The sequence below is a fragment of the Dasypus novemcinctus genome, chromosome 10 (genome assembly GCF_030445035.2).
Source record: "Dasypus novemcinctus isolate mDasNov1 chromosome 10, mDasNov1.1.hap2, whole genome shotgun sequence".
NCBI lineage: Eukaryota > Metazoa > Chordata > Mammalia > Cingulata > Dasypodidae > Dasypus > Dasypus novemcinctus.
The window spans coordinates 44861145-44882007 of NC_080682.1; the positions used below are offsets into that span (position 1 = coordinate 44861145).

The 20863-nt window shown below is 35.0% G+C and overlaps 1 protein-coding gene across 42 annotated transcripts in view; it reads left to right on the forward strand.

The window, feature by feature from the left end:
- PHF21A (PHD finger protein 21A) overlaps window positions 1–20863 on the forward strand; it is a 255817-nt gene that overhangs the window by 32601 nt on the left and 202353 nt on the right. For 28 of the 42 annotated variants that reach the window (XM_058305452.2, XM_058305479.2, XM_058305473.2 and 25 more), the window contains 3 exons: window positions 5045–5188; window positions 10430–10462; window positions 12938–13003. In XM_058305452.2, the coding sequence (XP_058161435.1) occupies window positions 5135–5188; window positions 10430–10462; window positions 12938–13003 (153 nt within the window). In that variant the 5' untranslated portion in view covers window positions 5045–5134. Of the gene's footprint in view, window positions 1–5044; window positions 5189–10429; window positions 10463–12916; window positions 13004–20863 lie in introns of all 42 variants that reach the window. The other 14 variants (XM_071218081.1, XM_071218079.1, XM_071218074.1 and 11 more) reach the window with 1 other exon arrangement.

Genomic DNA, 20863 nt, shown 5'->3' on the forward strand with positions numbered 1-20863 from the left:
GCATGGGAATCTGTTTCCTTTTGTTGCGTCATCTTGCTGCGTCACCTCCCTGTGTGTGGGGCGCCATTCCTGGGCAGGCTGCATTTTCTTTCACGATGGGCAGCTCTCCTTACAGGGCGCACTCCTTGCACATGGGGCTCCCCTACGCGGGGGGGCACCCCTGCGTGGCACTGCACTCCTTGCGCGCATCAGCACTGCGCATGGGCCAGCTCCACACGGGTCAAGGAGGCCCGGGGTTTGAACCATGGACCTCCCATGTGGTAGATGGATGCCCTATCCACTGGGCCAAGTTTGCTTCCCTGTATATTTTTTTTAAATTCAAGAGTGAGGAAACATCATTCTAACTAGCTAAGGTGACTTTTATCAATACTGTAATACCAGAGTTTGAGCACAGTAACCTTGCCAGATTCAAAGGGTAGTACCTAAAGTCAGGGGCTGCTAAGCTCTTTGTGCAGTACCATTTTCTACCGACTTGTGGAGCTTCACCACAGAAATATAACCATGAGAATAAATCAAGATTTGTTGAAAATTTGCTAAATGATAAAACAAAAACTACTTTTTTATGTTGTTGTTTACATTGATTAATTTTAATAAATGTTAAAATTTGAAAGAAATACTATTAAAAATTTTTTTTAACACCCCTGAAAATTGTTAGCACTATTAGTTAAAAGTTACAGATACTATTTTTTTTTTAAATTTCTCCTCCTCCCTCGTGGCTTGCTTGCTGTCTGCTCTCTGTGTCCATTGCTGTGTGCTCATTTGTGCTTTTTGCTTGTCTCCCTTTTTTGTTGCATCACCTTCCTGAGTCGACTCTCAATGGTGCTTGCGGGCTGGGCGGCTCTCTGCAGTGTGAGGGCAAGCCTGCCTTCACAAGGAGGCCCTGGGACATGAACCCAGGGCTTCCCATATGGTAGATGGGAGCCCTGCTGATGGAGCCACAGCTGCTTCCCTAAAGATACTATTTTAAGTTATCTCCTAGCATGTTAAATACATGATAGGAAGTAACCATTTTGCACAGATTGAAACCTGATATTTGGATATTAGGCATATGACAATCAGGATACATAGGTCTACCAAAACTTTCTACTTTTCAGTAGACCATATTTTAAAAAATTAATTAAGTCTATAAATACTATGCCTGAAAATACAGATCAAAAATGGAGGAGGAGTCTCCTATCAAATAAATACATGTTAAGAGAGAAATTGAGCTGTACAGTTTTTAGGGAGTTCAGTCTGTGGTCACAGAGCATCATGGACTTATTGTTAGTTAAAGTGACTGTTGGTTGATGAGTAGAGCTTTGATTGGAAAAAGGATTAATTCAGGATCAGAGCAAAGTGTTTCTTGGCAGTAAACTCAGAATTATAGCTTTATTACAAGTTATTAGAATCATAATAAAAGACACAAGTGGAGCTGTACCCAGAAAAATAGTTAGAAGCCCCTTTCTTAGAGAATTTGAAAGTAGGAAAGACTGTCTTCTCAGCAGTATGCTATGTTGAGCAGTTTTATTTTAAAAAGTTTGTGTGTTTGTATGAATAAAATAGTTAATCATGTTTAAAATAACTTTACCATATTTAGATCTCATAATAATCTAATGAAGTAGATGAGATTGTTCCCATTTTCCTAAGTAACTAGCAAACAAAAAAAAACCATGAGGCATAGAGTGGCCATACAGTGAGTAGATGGATTCAGGTTTGTTTTTTATTTTTATTTTTTGGGACAGTGATTGCTCTTTCCAGATACAACTGCCTTTTTTCATGAGATTTGATTGTTTTCTTTTGTTTGTTTGGTTTGTGGGTTTTTAATTTGTTTTTGTTATTTGAAGATAAGAAACTATTAGATATCTCAGTGGTTTAACACATATACTTTAGAAGATTCCAGACATTAGTATTTTATACTTGGCATTTTCCCTCTCTGATGGTAATTAGAGCCTTGGAATGTGAAAGGCATTGTACCTGAATAAAGTGAATAAAGTGTGTCTTTTACTGTTTTGTGAACCTGTTTATATTCACCTTGTAGCAACTAATTTGTTATTTATAACTTATTAGAGTTGATCAAAATATGACAAATCATGTTTTGCAAATTTAGAAAATAATGCCTTTTCTATGATGCTGTATAAACTGCCTCCAAACCAGTCTTGAGATGATGTCTTTGTGAGTTATCAAAGCCCCAAAAATGTTTTAAAAATATTCAACATGTGCTTGTCTTGTTTTTGTAAGCTATAAATATATATAATTTGTTCTTTAGGCAGAGTCCATTCCCTGAAAATTGCTATCCAGAAACCTTTTTTGAAGAAGGATCTCTAATGAATCTTCTGATCCTTCAGACTTTCTATAACTTGTCACTTCCTTTCTGTTTTCTAAAATCATTTTTGATACATATTAACAAAGCATGCAATCCATTCAAAGTATACAATCCAACAAAGTGTGCAATCAATTCACCATCTTTCTTAACCCTGTAGTTTTATTTTGAAATAACATGAGCAGTTGGCATTTAGAGTCCTTGCCAAACAAAATTTCATTCCTGTGTGTGTCTCTAATAAGCAGAGAGCGGTCTGATTGAGGAAGTAAAAGCTGTCAGCTCCTTATTAACTAAGTTCTTATTGTGCAAGGTGCTCTTTGACATTTAGAGCCTCCAGGTTGAACGCTGATTTTACTTTTTCTGTTCCTGGAAACTTTGCTTAGTATAAAATTTTCTAAACATTATTTATCAATCCTCAATTATTCTTTCCTTATTTAAAAATAAATGCATATTGTCTGTAGAAATTTTTGAAAATATTAATACCCGCAAAAGAAGAAAATAACTGTTAGTGCTACCACCCAGAGATAATCATCAGCACACTATTAAAGGGCTATGTAACCCTGTAACCCGAACTCTAGACAGCACAGATGATTATTTTTACAAATATTTGCCAGTTTGAGAGAGAACTTATAATCTTAAAATTTACATTTCTGTGACTCATAAGGATGAATATTTTTCTTGTTTGGTGGTCATTCCTGTTTCTTCTGTGACTTACCTTTTCATAGTTTTAAAAAATTAATTTAGGAGAGATCTCACTACATGAACTATATTAACCCTTTGTCATGAATGTTGTAAGTTCTCCATGTTTTAAACCTGTTGTGTATTTCTAAAGTTTATATGAGTTGAGTTGACCTAGATGTTGCTACCAGTGGAGTAAAAAATGTTCTTTCTGTTATTGAAAATATAATTTCAACGTCAAAAGTGATTCGTTCTTTGACAAAAGTTGAAAAATACCATTTTTGGACTCATTTTCTAGTAGAATCTTGCAACTAATTTTAGAAAAAATAAAATTAATTCAAGGACTGTTTTTAAGAAAAACTCTAATACCTAAGTGAAGAATTTGAGTAGGGAAATTATTTTAGTATTTAAAATTAGATTGTATGGTTTTAAACTTTGCTGTTGTAAGTAGAGTAAACTTACATTACAACAATAAAAAACCTTCGTCTAAGTCAGCAACTTAATTATGATTATTTATTCATTTATATATTTTACTTATTTTAATAGTTCTAAGAATATAAGTAAAGAATTTATGCCTTTTCTTGTCACTTATTCTTTTTCATGAAGGGTTCTACTTTCTTCATTAAAATTTGTCTCCTTTTCAAAATTAACTCCCCTTAAAAATACTGCCATTATGAAATTTTTTGGTCGACAATACCACTGTACAGTAATCCTTTCCTAACCCCCTCAGTTGTAAATCTGAAGGAATTTTGCACTTTGGGAATTTATAATTTTTTAGATTGGAGTAGTTTGATGTTGCATAACATAGTATATAAGGAAAGATCGCCATTGATGTTTTAAGCCTAGTGAGATTAAGCAAATATAATGAAATCTTATATTCATAAGAATACATTCTGTAGTCAGTGATTCCATCATAACTCTGCTAAATCTGTTTCCAAAGAACTTTTAGGGAAAAAACAGGTTAAATATGGACTTTATCCACAAGTAAATAATTTTTAGAAAATGAAAAGATCATGAATTTCATTGTACTGGTTTAAAGGTGTTCCTTTCTTCAGTTTTCAGTTTGTAAGAATGCTGAAAAGCTTCTTTAACCACAGGTTTTACAAGTTCAAAGAAGAAAAGATACTAATGTCATTCATTCAGGCAAAAACAAACTTGTTTTGGGAGAGTACCTATAATCATCTAAGGCTACATGCAAAAAAAAAAATTAAAGGATAAATTAATTATTGAGTTTATTTAAATTGCAGTAGTAGTGAGAGGAGGAGGGTAGGTAGGCCAGACTGAGTGTTGTATTCATAAAGAACATCAAATTTAGACTTTTGACATTATCTCCAAATGCTGTTATATGCTGTGCTGGCAAGCTTGAAAGATGGGGTGCACTGTAAAGTTTGAAATGTGTGTTCTATTATGAGATCACCTCAACTGTTGTGTACAATACTTAAATTTTTTAATATCCTTGTCATAACTTTGTGGCTAGCACGGTTAAATTACATTTTACTAGTGTTTAGTGTTAGTTTATTCAATGTAAATCTTTAAATTATACTAGAGTTTTCCTGTTTCTTCAATTTTAAAATAGATTCCATCCCAGTGAAAGTGCCCTGGCCTTTTTTAACCTCTGAGAGATCTTGAACTCTCTTTTTCTCTCTGCATGATGTTAAAAATGTATGGCCGTGTTAGTTCTGTGTCTCTTTCTAAGGACAGCATGTCCTGGATGGTTACAGTTTCCCCTGTTATGCTCTGAACTCATCTAGGGCAGAAGTGGTCTTGTTCAGCTCTCTATCTGCAGTATGCAGCATGGTGCTGAGCATGCAATGAGGGCTTAGATGTTTTCATGGTCAGATTAAATCCACTGTTTTTTGTTCTTAGTTATTTTGAAGTGTTCTGTAGAGGAATGCTTGAAGAATTAAACTCAAAAGTTTTGGTACTGAATTATTTTGGAAAAAAATCTATTTGGGAAATTTCTTGCCTGTGTTAGTCAATTATTTTTGATTAATGTAATTTATTTTATTTAACATGAATTTTTTAATGCACAACATAATACTCTAAAACATTTTATGATCTCTACAGCTGCAGTGAGAAGAGGAGTTTGTTATTTTAAAAAGAGGCTGAAGAAACTATAGAATTAGCAGACATAAGAGAAAGTGGAGAAGGTAGAGGATGGAGTTGCAGACTCTACAGGAGGCTCTTAAAGTGGAAATTCAGGTTCATCAGGTATGTGGCGTTATTGGCTTCTCCCACATTGTGTTATTAAGTAATGGCTAAGATTAGTAAAAAGGCCCTTTTCTGATTTTTGGCCCAGTTTTTAATCATCTTCTAGACAGTTATCCAAGAGCCATGTCATTTATCTTTTATCATTACTCAACAAATTCATCAGTAGTGTATATTTAATTATGACTTTTAAGAGCTTTAATAAAATATTTCTGACTCTTCCTTTACAGAGAAAAAAACTGAAAATATTTTTTTCATATGTCAAAGTTGTTTTTTTTTTTCAATTTGTTTTTCCTTTATTTCAGTTCATCTGAAGGACTTAGTGAACTAAGTTGCATGTTTTACCTAAGAAGTTTAACTAGATTCTGTCATATATACTGCAGTTTTTATTCATCATATGACTCCAGTTTATGCCTTGATTTTTATCCTTAGTAAAGAAAATGTGATTGCTTTCACAGATTGTTTAAATTTCACAGTTCTTAAATTTGACCTCAGGTTACCCAGGCTAAACAAACCTTTAAAAATATATATCTATGTATGTGAAACTATAATCATGACAAAAAGCTATACTTATATATTTAAATAATTAACATTTATTATGTAAACAAAATATCACTGTTTTACATGTTTTCTGGATGTTAGTTGGAGTGTAGTTTTGGACTAAACACACAGACATATATGCTATATAAATAAATCTGTGGTAATCAAAAGTGATAAATGATGATGAGTTGATTACCTTTGAATGTTTAACAGTTGGGTGTGGGGGTGGAGAGGAGAGGAGAAAAAAGAAACTTATCTTTTAGGTATAGGTATTCTGCTAGTTTTAGGTATTTTCCTAATGGAAGATTATTTTTGAAATCATTGGAAAAATATTTTAGGTTTTGGTAACTACAAGATTTGCAAGTTGCCCAGAATTAGGGTAGATGAGAAATATATGAAAATTTCAAAGACACTTATGTTTTTCACATTGTCTCTGCAGATGATATTCAGAATTATTTCTAAGTATGACATTGAAGTATTAAGCTGCCCTAAATTGTACATCTTGGAAGGTGCATGATAAGTATTTAGTATACTGACATAAAGATAAACTATATTGGCAGGTAAAAATTAGCTCCTTAATTTGCCCCCTTTTTATGGTTCTCTGCTTCTTCTTAGGCTCTTTAAGAAGTTTAATAAGTTTAATATATAAAAAGTTTTGCACATTTTATTTTATTGGCCTGGCTTCTGGTACTAATTGAGGAGAATAAAAATGTATTTTACAACCAAACTTGTCTTTTTCCTAGATAAAAGTATTTTCACATAGAGGTGTTTAAATACTCAATTTGGCTGAATGACACATGACCAACTGTTAAATTCACTATGTGTTTAAAATTGAGCATTACCACCATAGAATGAATTTCTGGGGTAAAATGATTAATCTGAAATTTGTGTGAATCAAAGACAACTTAATGGATGTTGTAGTGATGGGGATGTGGCTGTTCCTCAATCAGATGAGCTCTTATCTACCATACGGGAGGCCCTCCGTTTGCGTCCCAGGGCATTCTTGTGAAGGCAGGCTCCTGTGCACGCTGCGGAGCGCCACCCAGCCCGTAGACGTGCGGAGAAGGGAGACAAGCGAGAACACAGAGGAGCCCACAGTGAATGGACACAGAGAGCAAACAGGACACAATAAGCTGTGGCGGTGGTGGGGGGTGGGAATAAAAAAAAATATTAAAAAAAAAAGTGGTGATGTGCACATAGTTGTTGTTCAATAAATGTTTAAATAATAATGGCATGAGATGGTCATATATCTTTCTGGGGGAAATAACCCTTTTTCTTCCCTTCTTCAGTTATTCTTAGGGAGATCTGATGGAAGTCATATTTAAACTTTCAGAATATTTACTTTATATGGGATGGAGAATAGTATAAAGCAGAGATTAGCAAACTTTTTCTGTAAAGGGCCAGATAGTAAAGGGTTTTGTGGGTCATTTATGGTCTCTGTCACAGCTACTCAACTATGCTGTTAGGGACAAAGCAGCTATAGACATAGAGACAATGAGTGTAGCTGCGTTCCAAAAAAGTATTTTCTGAAAGATATTGTTAATATGGAAAAGTGTGGGAGGGGGAAAGAGTGCGGCATATTGGAATTCCTTACATTTTTTATGTAACATTTATGTAATACATCTAAAGCTTCTTTAAAAACTAAAAAAAAAATTAAATAAATTTTTTTAAAAATTGTAAATTAAAGGATAAAAAAAAAAGTTTATTGTCAAAAACTGTTGGCCAACTGGATTCGGCCCGTGAGCTGCAGTTTGCCAATCCTTGGTATAGAGTATATCCTCATAAAAAATTGCTCATCCTTGCAATAAAAAGTAACTTAAGGGAAGCAGATGTGACTCAAGTGATAAGGCCTCTGCCTACCATATGCGAGGACCTGGGTTTGATTCCTGGGGCCCCCTGGTGAAAAAGGAGAAAGCGTGCCTGTGCTGCAAGCCAGTGCCCATGTGGCGAGCTGAGTGCCCATGTGGGTGCTGGCGCGGCGAGCCAAATGCCCACATGGTGAGCCGAGTGCCTATGTGAGTGCCTATGTGGGTGTTTGTGTGGAGAGCTGAGTACCCATGTGGGTGCTTGTGTGGTGAGCTGAGTGCCCACATGAGTGCCTGTGTGGTGAGCCGAGTGTCTGTGCGGCGAGCCAAGCCCATGTACATGCCCGTGTGATGAGCCAGTGCCTGTGCAAGTGCGTCATGCAGCAAGATGATGACACAACAAAAGAGATGAAGGGGAGAGTCAAGGTGAAGCATAGCAGAGACCAGAAACTGAGGTAGCGCAATTGACAGGGAACCTCTCTCCACATCAGAAGTCCCCAGGATCGAATCCTGGTGAATCCTAGAGAAAAAGAGAAGACAGAAAGAGAAATAGAGACAGAAGATCACACAGCAAATGGACACAGCAGAAATAGCAGGGTGGGGGAGGGAAAGGGGAAGAAAATAAAATAAAAACAAAGACATTATAAAAAAACCTACCTTCTATTTTTTAAAGATTTATTTTTTATTTATTTCTGTTCCCCCTCCCCACCCATTGTCTGCTCTCTGTGTTCTTCTGTGTTCACATGCATTCTTGTAAGCGGCACCAGGAATCTGTGTCTCTTTTGTTGTGCCATCATGCTGCAGCTCTCTGTGTGTGTGGCGCCACTCCTGGGCAGGCTGCGCTTTTTTTTCTCACAGGGCTGCTCTCCATGCGGGGCATGCTCCTTGCGCATGGGGCTTCCTTACACAGGGGACAGTCCTGCGTGGCATGGCACTCCTTGCACATATCGGTGCTGCGCGTGGGCCAGCTCACCATTCGGGTCAGAAGGCCCTGGATTTGAACCCTGGACCTCCCATATGGTAGGCGGACGCTCTATTCGTTGAGCCATATCCACTTACCAGTGACTTAACTTTGATAACACAATGTTAGCTTAATGTCACTAGCAGTTTATAAGTTCCTTAGTTTGTTCTGTCCGACTGCTGACTAAAATGCAGCTTGACTATTTATAGATAGAGAAATTGGTTTATTTCCTGCAAAGGTAGAGATCTAGTGTGGTTATCAGTCAACTTTTAAATTAGTCATGGAAGAAAACTTTTTTCATCTTTTAAATGACAGTTTTAATATAGTATGCAGCCCTCTAGTAACCAAGCCAGAAGGAAAACCAAGGGGTTTTTTCATTGAAGAGTATGGCTAGCCTTTGGAGTGCTTAATAAAAAATGTACCTATGTAAAACTTTGTGTTTCAATTCTCTTAAACTCTTGGCATATGTATTATTACTATTTTGTAGATTAAGATCACAATATAGAAGAATTAATACTGTCAAATCTGAAGTAGAAATTAGTGACACACAGCTCATATATTTGGAGGTCATGTGGTTGGCAACCTCAGCTATCCAGGATGTATCTTAGCACCAAGAAGTAAGGCTTTTGACCAGTTATTATAAATGTCAGAAGTTATTCACTCAAAATTATACATTTCACTCAAGAGATTTCTTAGTCTGTTACTAAAAAATCTATTCACACACCTTAAAATTAGTCCAGTGAGCACATATCACACAGCAGATTAGAAGCAGCAAATTTGAGGTGGTTCAGGGATTGTTAAGGGGAGGCACAGTAATAGCAAGATTTGCCTTCTGACTGCTTGGCATTAAGGACTAGACTGAAAAACTAAAATGTAGACTCAAGAACTCTTTGAAACAGAAGTTTTGGGCCCTATTTTTACAAGGATCTGTATTGTGGTATGGTATATTAGTTGATGTAATCATGTTTCGATATAAGCTTGACTTTTCTATTTAAAACAGCAGGTAAGTATATAATGTATTTTAGAAAGATTTTTACCCATTATGAGAAAAAACTTTAAAAGTGCTTTGTCACCCAAAGGGAGTGACACATTTTTCAGTTATATGAAAAATTCACTTGGGGAACAACTTATTCCCTGATAAATTTAAGAATCAGCCTTCTAATATTCCTTTATCCTTCAAATTATTCTGCCTTTGGTTATTGTTACCATTGGGCAGTGATGTTTTGAAGAGCTGGGTTATAGCAGCCAGTACTCAGTTTTCTTTGTTTTCATTTCTTTGGGCTTTTGTCTTCCCTAGTAAAGCCTTTTCTGATTAAGCATTTGGGTAGTGCTCTTCTTTCTCAGAGAATCCCAAATAGGTAGAGTTTTGCATTTCTGCTCCTCAATATCCCTATTCTCAAATACTGAGTATCCCTGTTCTGCTTAGCTACATCCCCCCACCTTCTACCTCAAGAGAAGATGGGGGTAGAATTTTGATAATGGGCTCTTCTGCTGTTAGAACCAAACCAAAAGACCTGCTAAATCTGTACTTTGCTGTATACGAACAGTCCCATTTTGTATGTGAGCAGCTTCTTTTCAGGCCTTGCTTAAGACTCTAGGCAAATAACATTTTAAAGGTTTGGTCCTTGGAGCATCTACCATGTTTAAAATTGCTCTTGAAATGTCTCTTTGTCCACTACCTCTTTCACCTCCCTAGCTCTCAGATTTGTTAAAAACCAAGTGCTTTTAACTGTAATTATAAACTGGTAGTTTGATTTTTTTCCCCCTATCTCATTGACCTTTAATATGGATCACAGATTCGTTTGATCTGTTCTGATTGTGGTATTGCTAATTTTTTGCGCATTGAGACTTAAAACCCTAGATATCTTGGGCCAAACCTAATTAGCCATAGTGATTTAACTGTAAGACTGATGGCTCTTTTTCTCTCTTTCTTGCCAGAAACTGGTTGCTCAGATGAAACAGGATCCACAGGTAAAAAATACTATTTTTATTCAGTTAATTTTTAAATTAAAATGATTTAAAATTAAATGACCATAAAATACTAAAATGTAGACATACTTAAGTTTAAATAAGTCTCTTTTTCCCCAAATAGTATTTATTTTTAGCACATTGGTCTTCATGTTTTAAGGGCTTAGAGAAATCCAGTCACTGTTATTACAGTAGAGCTACCATTTAGTTTTTGTTACCGTTATTTCACTTTTTTAATTTTTTGAATATTTTGGGGGAAAAAATTGAGAGTTAATAGTCTTCATATAGCTTAAGTTTTATTCCATAAGTCCACTTACTCAAAATCAGAGTTTATGAGGCTTTCTGTTATTTCAGCATTGTTGAAAGTGGCTCAGAACCATTCTTATTTACTCACAATGTATGGTATAGATAAGTACAGAACATTTAAATTCCAAATCCCACTATGTTCAGGGTAAGAATCTTAGAAAATTAAAAAAAATATATTATAGAAAATTTTATTCTCTGTTCCTGAATAGAAATCTTCCTAAACCATTATCTTGTTTTCTGATGATTATATTTATTTTCTGGGCACTATCTCTTTTGTAGCCATTATTTCAGTGGGTCGTAAGTGTGGAAAGTACTTATCAGACTCTCTCAAGATTTTGCCCTTGCGTTTGTCTACTCATAAGCTGTTTAGAGAACATCTAGATCCATAAATGGATCCATATATAGGTAGATAGAAAGATATAGATATACACATACTCATTTACTATTTATATATGTTATAGTTACATACAAATTAATAATAAAGTTTCTATAATAAATACTATATGTTAATACATAAATCTATATATAATGTAGAAACATAAATGTTTATTTTACATAATATAAATATATATTTTAGTTTGTTAAACTTACCATACATGCCTCTTGTAAAGTAAAATAAATTCTTTTTTTTAATTAAAATATTGTAGGTTCATAGGAAAATCATGCATAAAATACAGAGTTCCTATATTCTACCCTATTATTAACTCCTTGAATTAGTATGGTGCATTTGTTACAGTGGATGAAAAAGCATTTTTATGATTATAATACTGATTGTAGTCCATGGTTTACATTAAGGTTCAATGTGTGTTGTATACTTTTTTAGTTTATTTTTACTTTTTAATCTAGTAACATAGATACAACCTAAAATTTGCCCTTTTAACCACATTCAAACTTACAATTCTTGAGTTAAAAGAATGGTACTGAGGCAGATGGAATTTTAGAAGTGGGCAGTAATATTCATCTCTACCAATTTGGGCCCACTGGCCTCTGTATTTTAACATCCTCCAATTCTGAGAGTTGGCATTGGTAGCCCACACTTCTTTTTGACAGTTCAACTTCCATGAGAAGCTTCTTATTTATTTACATATGTATATATTTATTATTTAAGTATATGTTTACTTATTTAGTATATTAGGCAGAAAACATTAGTGATTAACATATTCTTATACATCTAATGTGGTAATCTACATATTGGCAACTAAAATATTAGAAAACTTTAGCATTTTTGATGTAACTGGTGATCATGTGACAAAACAGTCCCAACCCTAAGACTCTGAGGATGTGTAGTTGGACATTTTGTTAATTATCTCATTAGAGACCTTATATTAAATGCACTTATAGAAAGAAGGCTCTGGGAAACAATCAACTTGAAACTCAATGGAGGAGGAGAATGTGTGCCCCAACCCTGGCAGAAGACCAGGCAAAGTGAATTGAAAAAATTGGATATGAAATGAGCAAGTAAAAGTAGTCTGTCATTGGAGGTGGTGGTCAGTCTGCTAATAGGCTGTCCTACATTAAGCATTTGAAACTTTTAATTTTATATTTTTCCCACTTGAGTAAAATGTAAGCATGCTCAGTGTATCTTATCTAAAATACTATTCTCTTTTTTTTGATTCCTAGAATTTTAGAACTGAAGAAATGCCCTGATAGTCAGTGTGTTAATGTGAATGATGTAGCGTTAAGACAACATTTCAAATCTAGGCTAAAATAACAAATGTACTCTACTAAATAAAGGAGGGGGCAAGTGGAGAAAAACCTCTTATCTTTGTTGATAATGCCATTAAGCATACTCTGTTTGCATACTTAGATCCTCCGTTTTCTTGCTTTGCTAATTGGTGGAACTTTAGGTTTTCTGCCAACTGACACTTTGTATAAAGACTAAGCATATTTTAGTAGAAAGGTATGATTACAGTACAACATGCTAAAATTTAAAACTTCTTGTAATTTAAAGCAATTGCAAGGAAGCTGCCCTTCTGGTGTTAGAAGCCTTCATTTAGGATCTCTGCATAGGTGGTGATAATATGACTCTACTGTTCAACGCATGACAAATTTGACTGGCTAAATGTGTATGGTTGCTTCATCATTTGTAATACAGTATGCATAAAGTCTTCTTGCTACTATTTGTTAACAAATGAAATATCTTTCTCACAGATATTTTTTCTTTCCAATCAGAATGCTGATTTAAAGAAACAGCTTCATGAACTCCAAGCCAAAATCACAGCTTTGAGTGAGAAACAGGTAGAGAAAAGGAGGGGGGGTTGCGTATTTTTAACATAATGTTCTAAAGATATGTGTCCTCGAGGCTTCTAAGAGAACTGCTGCTTTTCCTCATGTGTGAAAATAAGTGTGGGCAGCCAGACTCAGTTTTAATTTTGTTTGAGCTCTGTTTATCTATTTTTATTTTTGGTTAAAATCAGTCTCTAGATTATCCCATGGGTATATGTTACTGGCAAATATCTAAAAGCAATGTGGCAGGCTGCCGTTAACTGTGTTAATTAAACTCTAGTTTTCCCATGAGGAAAGGGATGAAGAAAGTGGGAGTGTGTGATAGAGATTCTTGTAGCTGCTGTATGTACCTTGTTACCTGTTTTGAAGTCTTGAGATGACATTTAACTCACCATGAAGTGAATGGTTGTAAGTAGATTGCTCTAAATGTATGTCTCCCATTCTGAGTATTCTCATACCTTTGTTACTCTTGATTAGATATTGACCTACATTACATGAAAAAAAACACAAAAAGTCAAAAAGCGTGGGTGGAGCCCTGTAAGACTTATTCTATATAGGGCAAGAAAAGAGCATTTGGCTTTTTTCCAAGGACTTCTGAAAAGTATTCTTCAGGATTTTCTGTATGACTTTTACTTTACCAATTTAGGCAGCTCCTACCACCAGGTGGAGTTCAGCAGTTGATAGAGCTCTAAGTAAATCTCTGTGGTAGTCTGACAAAACATTCATATTTCTTTTCTTTCACCACCCTCTCCCTTTGGTTAAAAGAGGTTTTTCTACCTTGGAGTAGGTGAATGTTTGACCCAAAAGGTTAAGGTGATTTGCAGTTTGATAGTTCATGCTAGTGACTTTGAAGATTTTTGACTAAAAAATTCTCAATTATTGTTTTTTTTTAAACTTTCATTTAGTGAAATAATAACAATGAGAATAATTTATTCTTGAGGATTTCTGATTGTGTTTGTATTGAGTTTTCGTTTACATAAGAGGAGAAATAAACTGAGACTATGGTGTGTGGAATAGTATTAACAAGTCATTAATATTTCAGAATAGAATCTTTTTCCAAGCTGAGTGAACAACTGCTTTTTACTCTCCCTCTTCTTTTGCCTTATGCTCCCCCCATCTCATCTTCTCCACAAACTGGAGGTATTTTAGATTAGGGAATTGTCATACTAAAATTGGAAGGGAATGGGATGGTGATGAAGAGCAATTTATAAGAAAAATATAAACAGTTTGTTAGCATGTATTGGCTCTGAAAGTGATTCAGTTCTCTAAAGTCAAAACGATGTGAGTTAGTGAAAGTTTTAGAATTCTGTTCACACTGAACCTTCTTATAGTTTTTAAGAGTTTGACAAGATGCCAATGAATGAGTCACTTTTGCTGAAAAATTCACGTGTTCTAGCAGGAAAAGAAGGTGAGAACTGACTCGTGGAGTGGGGGTAGGGTATGCTTTCACAAAATTGACGACCCAATGCCACACTGGGCGATAATGGGGCTTTTTTTTTTTTTTTTTTTAACATTTATTTGAAACGTTTGTGAAAACTAACGTAAGGATTTGTTTATTTCTGTGGCATTTTAGTCTTTTTTTTTTTTTCTGCTGTGAACTTCCCTTAATAGAAATATTGTGCCCATTTATTTTTGGTAAGACATTCCATCAAGTGGCATATTATATAGTTACCATCTATACTAAGTTTGGATTTTAGAAACTGGAATTTTAAAAATATATGTTTAGCAATATGAGGTAAATAAAACTAGAGTTGGAAACTGAAATGGAGTCTTGCAGTTTTATTTGTTTAACTGTTAAAACAACCTTCTTTATGGAACAGAAAATATCATTTTGGGGTAGGATAGTACCTGAAGGAAACACAGATAAAAAGTTCAAAAGCTGATTTCTTCCTCATACTTAATTCCAGTATATGAAACATTACTATTTGGTTTAAAATAGTTTTATTTTAGAATAACTTCTAATACATGCCCAGCCTTTTATTTTTCCTTCTTAAAAGATCTACGTAGTGTCTGGCAAAACTTACTGAATTTCCGTCTACTTTAATAACTAAAATCTGAATTGTATTACTCATACGTTTAATACTCTAATTTAGGATTAATTTTTGTTGTAAGAAATTTTTAAAATACAGGAAAACTTCAAAGAATAATGTCATATTCTAGAAATAACTTAATATTTTGTCATGTTTGCTTCCATTCTTCCATATGCATTTTTTCTTTACTCATTTTTCTGTATCTACTTAAAAAATTAATTACAGAAGTAGTAAATATATACATTCTCTTATTTTCTTTTGTTAAAAAAAGAAACAATAGGCACTTATTAGTTCTTATTTAATGCCACTTCAGTTCTTGATACCCAGTTTCTTCCTCCAAACTGTGAAATGATGCACTCCATTTGGAAAAATAAGGTCTTCAGTGAGCATCCTTCATGGCTAAAACTTAGCAAATTTCATTGAACTGTTAGAAGATTCGAGTGCTTTTAAACTGTAACTTACGATTTCTGAATAGAAACCACAAATGGCAGATTTTGAATTCAGCTTCCTAATATATAGGACTTAATTTTTATTGATAGCTTTAACTCGTAAAAGACTAGATTGACTAAGTAAATTATATGTTACATAGCTATTCAAATTATGTTCTTGAAAAATGTTTAAATGACATAGTAATATACTCATAACAGAATTAAAAAGCACACACAACTATACGCATTTTATTCTCATTATATGTCTGTATGCAGGCATGTGAATGTGTGTGAAAGTATGAAATGCTGGAAGGTTGTGAGTTTATACGTGGTTTATTTGTCTTATATTCCATACATATTTTCCAAATTCTCTACAATGAACAATGTTCCCATTTTATCAGAAAAAACTAGAAGCATTATTATTATTATTATTATTTTTAACACCAAACTTGTCTGTTCTGGGGATAGTTGGCATTTAAAATCTAATGACAGGGAAGTGGCTGTGGCTCAGTCAGTTGGGCTCCCGTCTACCATATGGAAGGCCTTCGATTTGTGTCCTGGGGCCTCCTTGTGAAGGCAGGCTCGCCTGCATGCTGAGGAGAGCCACTGGCCCATAAGCACCACGGAGAGCTGACTCAGCAAGGTGACGCAACAACAACAAAAAAAGGGAGACAAGAAAAAACGCGAAAGAGCATGCAGCAAATCGACACAGAGAGCAGACAGCAAGCAAGCCACAAGGGGGGGGGGTTAAAAAAAAATCTAATGACATTCTTTTCATGGTATATGAACCAATCTAATTAGAGAATCCAACTAAACACTAGTAAAAAACACTAATAATGCTGACATGTGTAAACAACTCAATTTCTTTAACAGGGTCAGTTTCGTATTGCATCCTCCTCCCACCTTTATTTATTTATTTATTTATTATTTATTCCCCAACCCCCAGATGACTCCCTCATCTGTTTGCTTGTTTTTTTGTTCTTTGTTTTGTGCTTGTTGTCTGCTTTTTTTTGTGTTTTTTTTTTTCTCCTTGTCTTCTTGTTTTTTTTTTTTAATTTTTATTTTTGCTTACTGTCTGTTTTTTTCTTTAGGAGGCCCTGGGATCTGAGCCCAGGACCTCCCATCTGGGAGGCGGGTGCTCAACTGTTTGAGCTACATCCACTTCCCTTTCCACAAGTGCAAATGTAATCTTGCTTGTCAGAACAGAAATTCTGATATTGGAATCAACAAAGTTGCTTTCTTGCTCTGCTTCCATTCTGAATCATTGTAGAAAGCAATCTTAACATCTGAAGTTTGTTTTACTTGTCCATGTGGTGAGTCAGGCTTAAGCCATAGTAATTCAGGCTTCTTGCTAATAGTTAATAATGTCAGCCCTGTTTAGAAGCATGTATACATGAGTATAATCAAGAATTCTTTCATTTGGGAATGCAAGAACAAGTGGACTATATTTAGGCTTAAATTTTCAAAAGAAAAATTGATTTATCTGTTGCAGAGTTAAATTGTATCTCTTGAGACCTACCATAAGTCCACCTAATAGCTGTTATGAGAAAAGAGTTAGAAAACATTGTGTATTTTAGAAGTGATAAAGCTTTGGCTGATAAAGATAACTTTTGCAGCATGTACAACATGTTTTTGTATTTTCTGACTTAAGGTACCTTGTAAGTTCTTTTTATTAAATGTTTTAGTCAGTTTTATTAACCTGAAAGATCTCCAGATGTGCACCAATGTGTTACAGAATGAGCTAGGAATTAAGTTTAGCGTTTATCAAATCTATTGTCAAACTCAGAACTTTAAGACCACCAATTGGGGGACTTTGAATCTTCTGTTAGTTTAAAAAATACTGCAGGGAAGTGGATGTGACTCGAACAGCTGGTCACCTGCCTACCATGCAGGAGGTCCTGGGTTTGGTTTCCAGTGCAGCCTAAAGAAGATGAGCAAAACAGCAAGCTGATGTGACAGACTAGCATGGCGAGCTGATGCAGTGAGATAACCCAAGATGATACAATGAAGAATAATCATGAGGAAACACAGTGAGGGACATGAGTGGGAGTGGAGGTGGCTCATCCCATTGGACACCTCCCTCCCACATGGGACGTCTTGGGTTCGGTTCCTGGTGCCTTCCCCCCAAAAAAAGTCTAGCATGCAACGAACAGACACAGAGAGCAGACAGCAAGCACAGAAAACAACGAGGTGATGGGAGAAAAATAAAATAAATCTTAACCAAAAAAAAATACGGCACCTTGTTTTCCTATTGCTTTTCTTTTGCAAGGGCCATTAATTTCATTTTATATATATATAAGAAGAGTAAGGAGAAACCTTAGAGATTTATTAGTGTGATGATCTTGTCACTTGTGAATAAAATAATTCAGTGTTTAACTGGGAAGAGTGAAAATAGAACTTTGGATTAACTTTATTTAGGTTATGTCCCAGAGCACAGATAGGTAAACATCTATTATGGAACTCTTAATTTGCTGCTTTTATTAACAAGGTCTTCATATAAAAGGAATGACTATATTGAAAATGATGTTCAAAGCAAGCTGATGGGGACAAATTACTCTTAGTTCTAAATACAGATTAATTTGTTAATTAACATTTACATACTCTCAGTTAGCTATTGTGTATTTCATATTAGAAGGTAGAAATTAATTTCATTTTAAAAGGCCATTTTCTAACTTATAACAATGATCCTTACCCTCAAGAAATTTGTATTTTAAAAGAACCCTTAGTATACTGTATTCTTTTTAGTCAGACTGCAATTAAGCATATGAAAAACTCTTTTTCCCCAATTTGTTTTCATTTGTGAGTTAGGATAGAGTCAAGATGTGAGAGAAAATAGGCACAGGGTGTTTTTCTGGGAAGGTCCATTATAAAAGGCCAAATGAGCGTTAGGAATGGTGGAAAGGTCTCTGTAGAAGTTTGGTAGGATAAATGTCTTCCTCTGGAGAGTCTGATTTGTAAGAAACACACTGGTAGGAATGAGGATGTTACTGGTTTCATGAACTGAAAATAGATTGCAACCAGAATTGTCCTCCAGGACTGCTTCTAGCTCATTCAGGTCTTAAAGAGAGCTCTTTATAGCTTTTCATCTGCACAAAGAGGAAGAATTCCTTGAGTGTTAAAATATTTAAATGCATATTTCAAGGCTTGTTCTAATTATTGTTTTTTTATAACATTTTACATTCTTTGAAAATGAGCAACTTTTCTTGTTATAACACTTGTGTTTTTTTCTTGATTATAAAAGTAACGTAGTATAATGTAATTTTTGGTTAAAAAAATTGGAAAAATACAAATCTTAAAAATCTGTTAATTCTTTCACTCCAAGATAGATAATGTAAATATTTTGGTGCATACTGAAACCACTCTTCTTTCTCACCAGATATTTATTGAATAGCTGGATTCTGTGCTTTGCCCGTTCTCATCCATCATGCATTTTTCATATAGAATGGTGCATTATCTTTTGAGCATGTAATATCTGATCATTTCATTATTCTTCTTTAAAAATGTTAGGTGGCTTTCCATTATATGAATGACAAATTTCAGAATTCTTAACTTGGCCTACAAGATCTTATGTTATGTGACGCCTGCCTGCCTTTCCATCCCCATCTCAAGCTGTTTGTACCCTGTGATCCAGGAATGTGTCAAGTTCTGTCCTTCTCAGAGTAATTGCATCTTTGGTTTCCCTGCCTTGAACAGTTTGCCACTTCACCTCCCTTCACCTGTTCAGGCTTATAGTCACAGCTTAACTCTTAATTCCTCAGAGGAGCTATTCCTAAAACCCCTTCCTCCAGTCAAAATCAGCTCTTTCTGTTATAACTTGCCATGAAACCTTCATTTTTTTCTTCATAACTGTGCCAATTAGGATCAGGTTCAGCCATGAATAACTGAAAACCCAAAATAAAAATGGCTTAAGCAAGGTAAAATTTTATTTCTTTCTTATGTAGAAGTTCTGTAGGTGGGCTAAGTGCTTCCACAGTTTCAGGAAACCCAGACTCTTCCTATTCTGTTGAGCTGCCATTCTCAGCATGAAGCTTCTACATCATAGTTCAAAATAGCTGCTCCATCTGGTAAGAAGGAGGAAATGCAAAGAAGAGCAAACCCTTCTTTTTAAGAATGTTACTGGAAGTTGCACACACCACTTCCAATTTGATCCCATTGGCCAGAACTAAGTCACGTGGTCCCACTTAGGAGCAATGAAGATGGGAAACAGTGGTGGATATGACCAGATACAACTCAGGTATTCTATCCTTGAGTCAGAAGAGGAAAAGAAATACTGGGGATAACTAGCAGCCACAATATTTCATCACAATTTGTGTTTACATATCTATCTCTATGATTGTTATTTTAAAAATCTTGCAGAGTGCGTGTAACTCAATTGTTGAGTGCCTGCTTTGCATGTATGAGGTCCTAGGTTCAATCTCTGGTACCTTCTTTTTTAAAAAAATGTGTTCTTCACTAGATTACAAGGTGGTGACCATATTTGTTTTGTTTACTTCTGTATTCTTAATATAGTATTTAATATAACATTTAGCACAGAAGATGTACTTGTGCTTATTAAATGAGTTAATTTATCCACCGGATCTATTTCTCTGCTTATAAATAATTCTTTTTAAAGAACAGTACATCTTGCTTTTATGCTGATTCTTAAACTTAATGTATTATGAACATTGTACATTTTTCAGTGGTTTTGAGAACATGATTTTTAATAGCTTCATCTATTTAGTTGTCTGACTATATCATAATTTATTTAATTATCCCTCCATTACTTGATCATAGGTTGTTTCCATGTTTTTGCTATTAAAAATATTACTTTGATAAATACCCAATTATGTGAATCTGTGTTTCATTCTTATTGTCTTAGGATACATCCCTAGGTGTGAGATTACTGGGTGTATTGGTCAGCTGTTGCCATAACAACTCTGTGTAACAAACCACTGTTTTGTTGAGTGGCTTACTATAATAAGTGTTTTTATTCTTGCACTGGTCTTTAGGTTACCTGAGGTCTGATTTAGGCTGGGCAACTCTGTTTCAGTTTGTGGGCTGACTGGGCTTTACTCCAGTATGTAGTTGGGTGGGTCTGCTCAAATGGTGTTTGTTCTGGGTTGTAAGAAGAGGGAGCAGCAGGTACCTGGGACATACAGACTCATTTCTGGTTTATCACCAGAGTGTAAGAAACAGGCCAGACTACCAAAACACATTTTAAGCCTTTTCTGGCACCAAGAATACATTAACATTTCATTAGCCAAAGCAAGTCACGAGGCTAAGCCCTGCAAAGTTACATGGCAGAGGGCGTAGGTGTATATCATTCTAAAAGAGAGGATGTAAAAAATTGAGAACAATAATCCATCTACCATGGATTACTGCATTAAAAATAAGAAGAAAGGTTTACGTATTTCCAAATAACCTCTTGAAAAGGC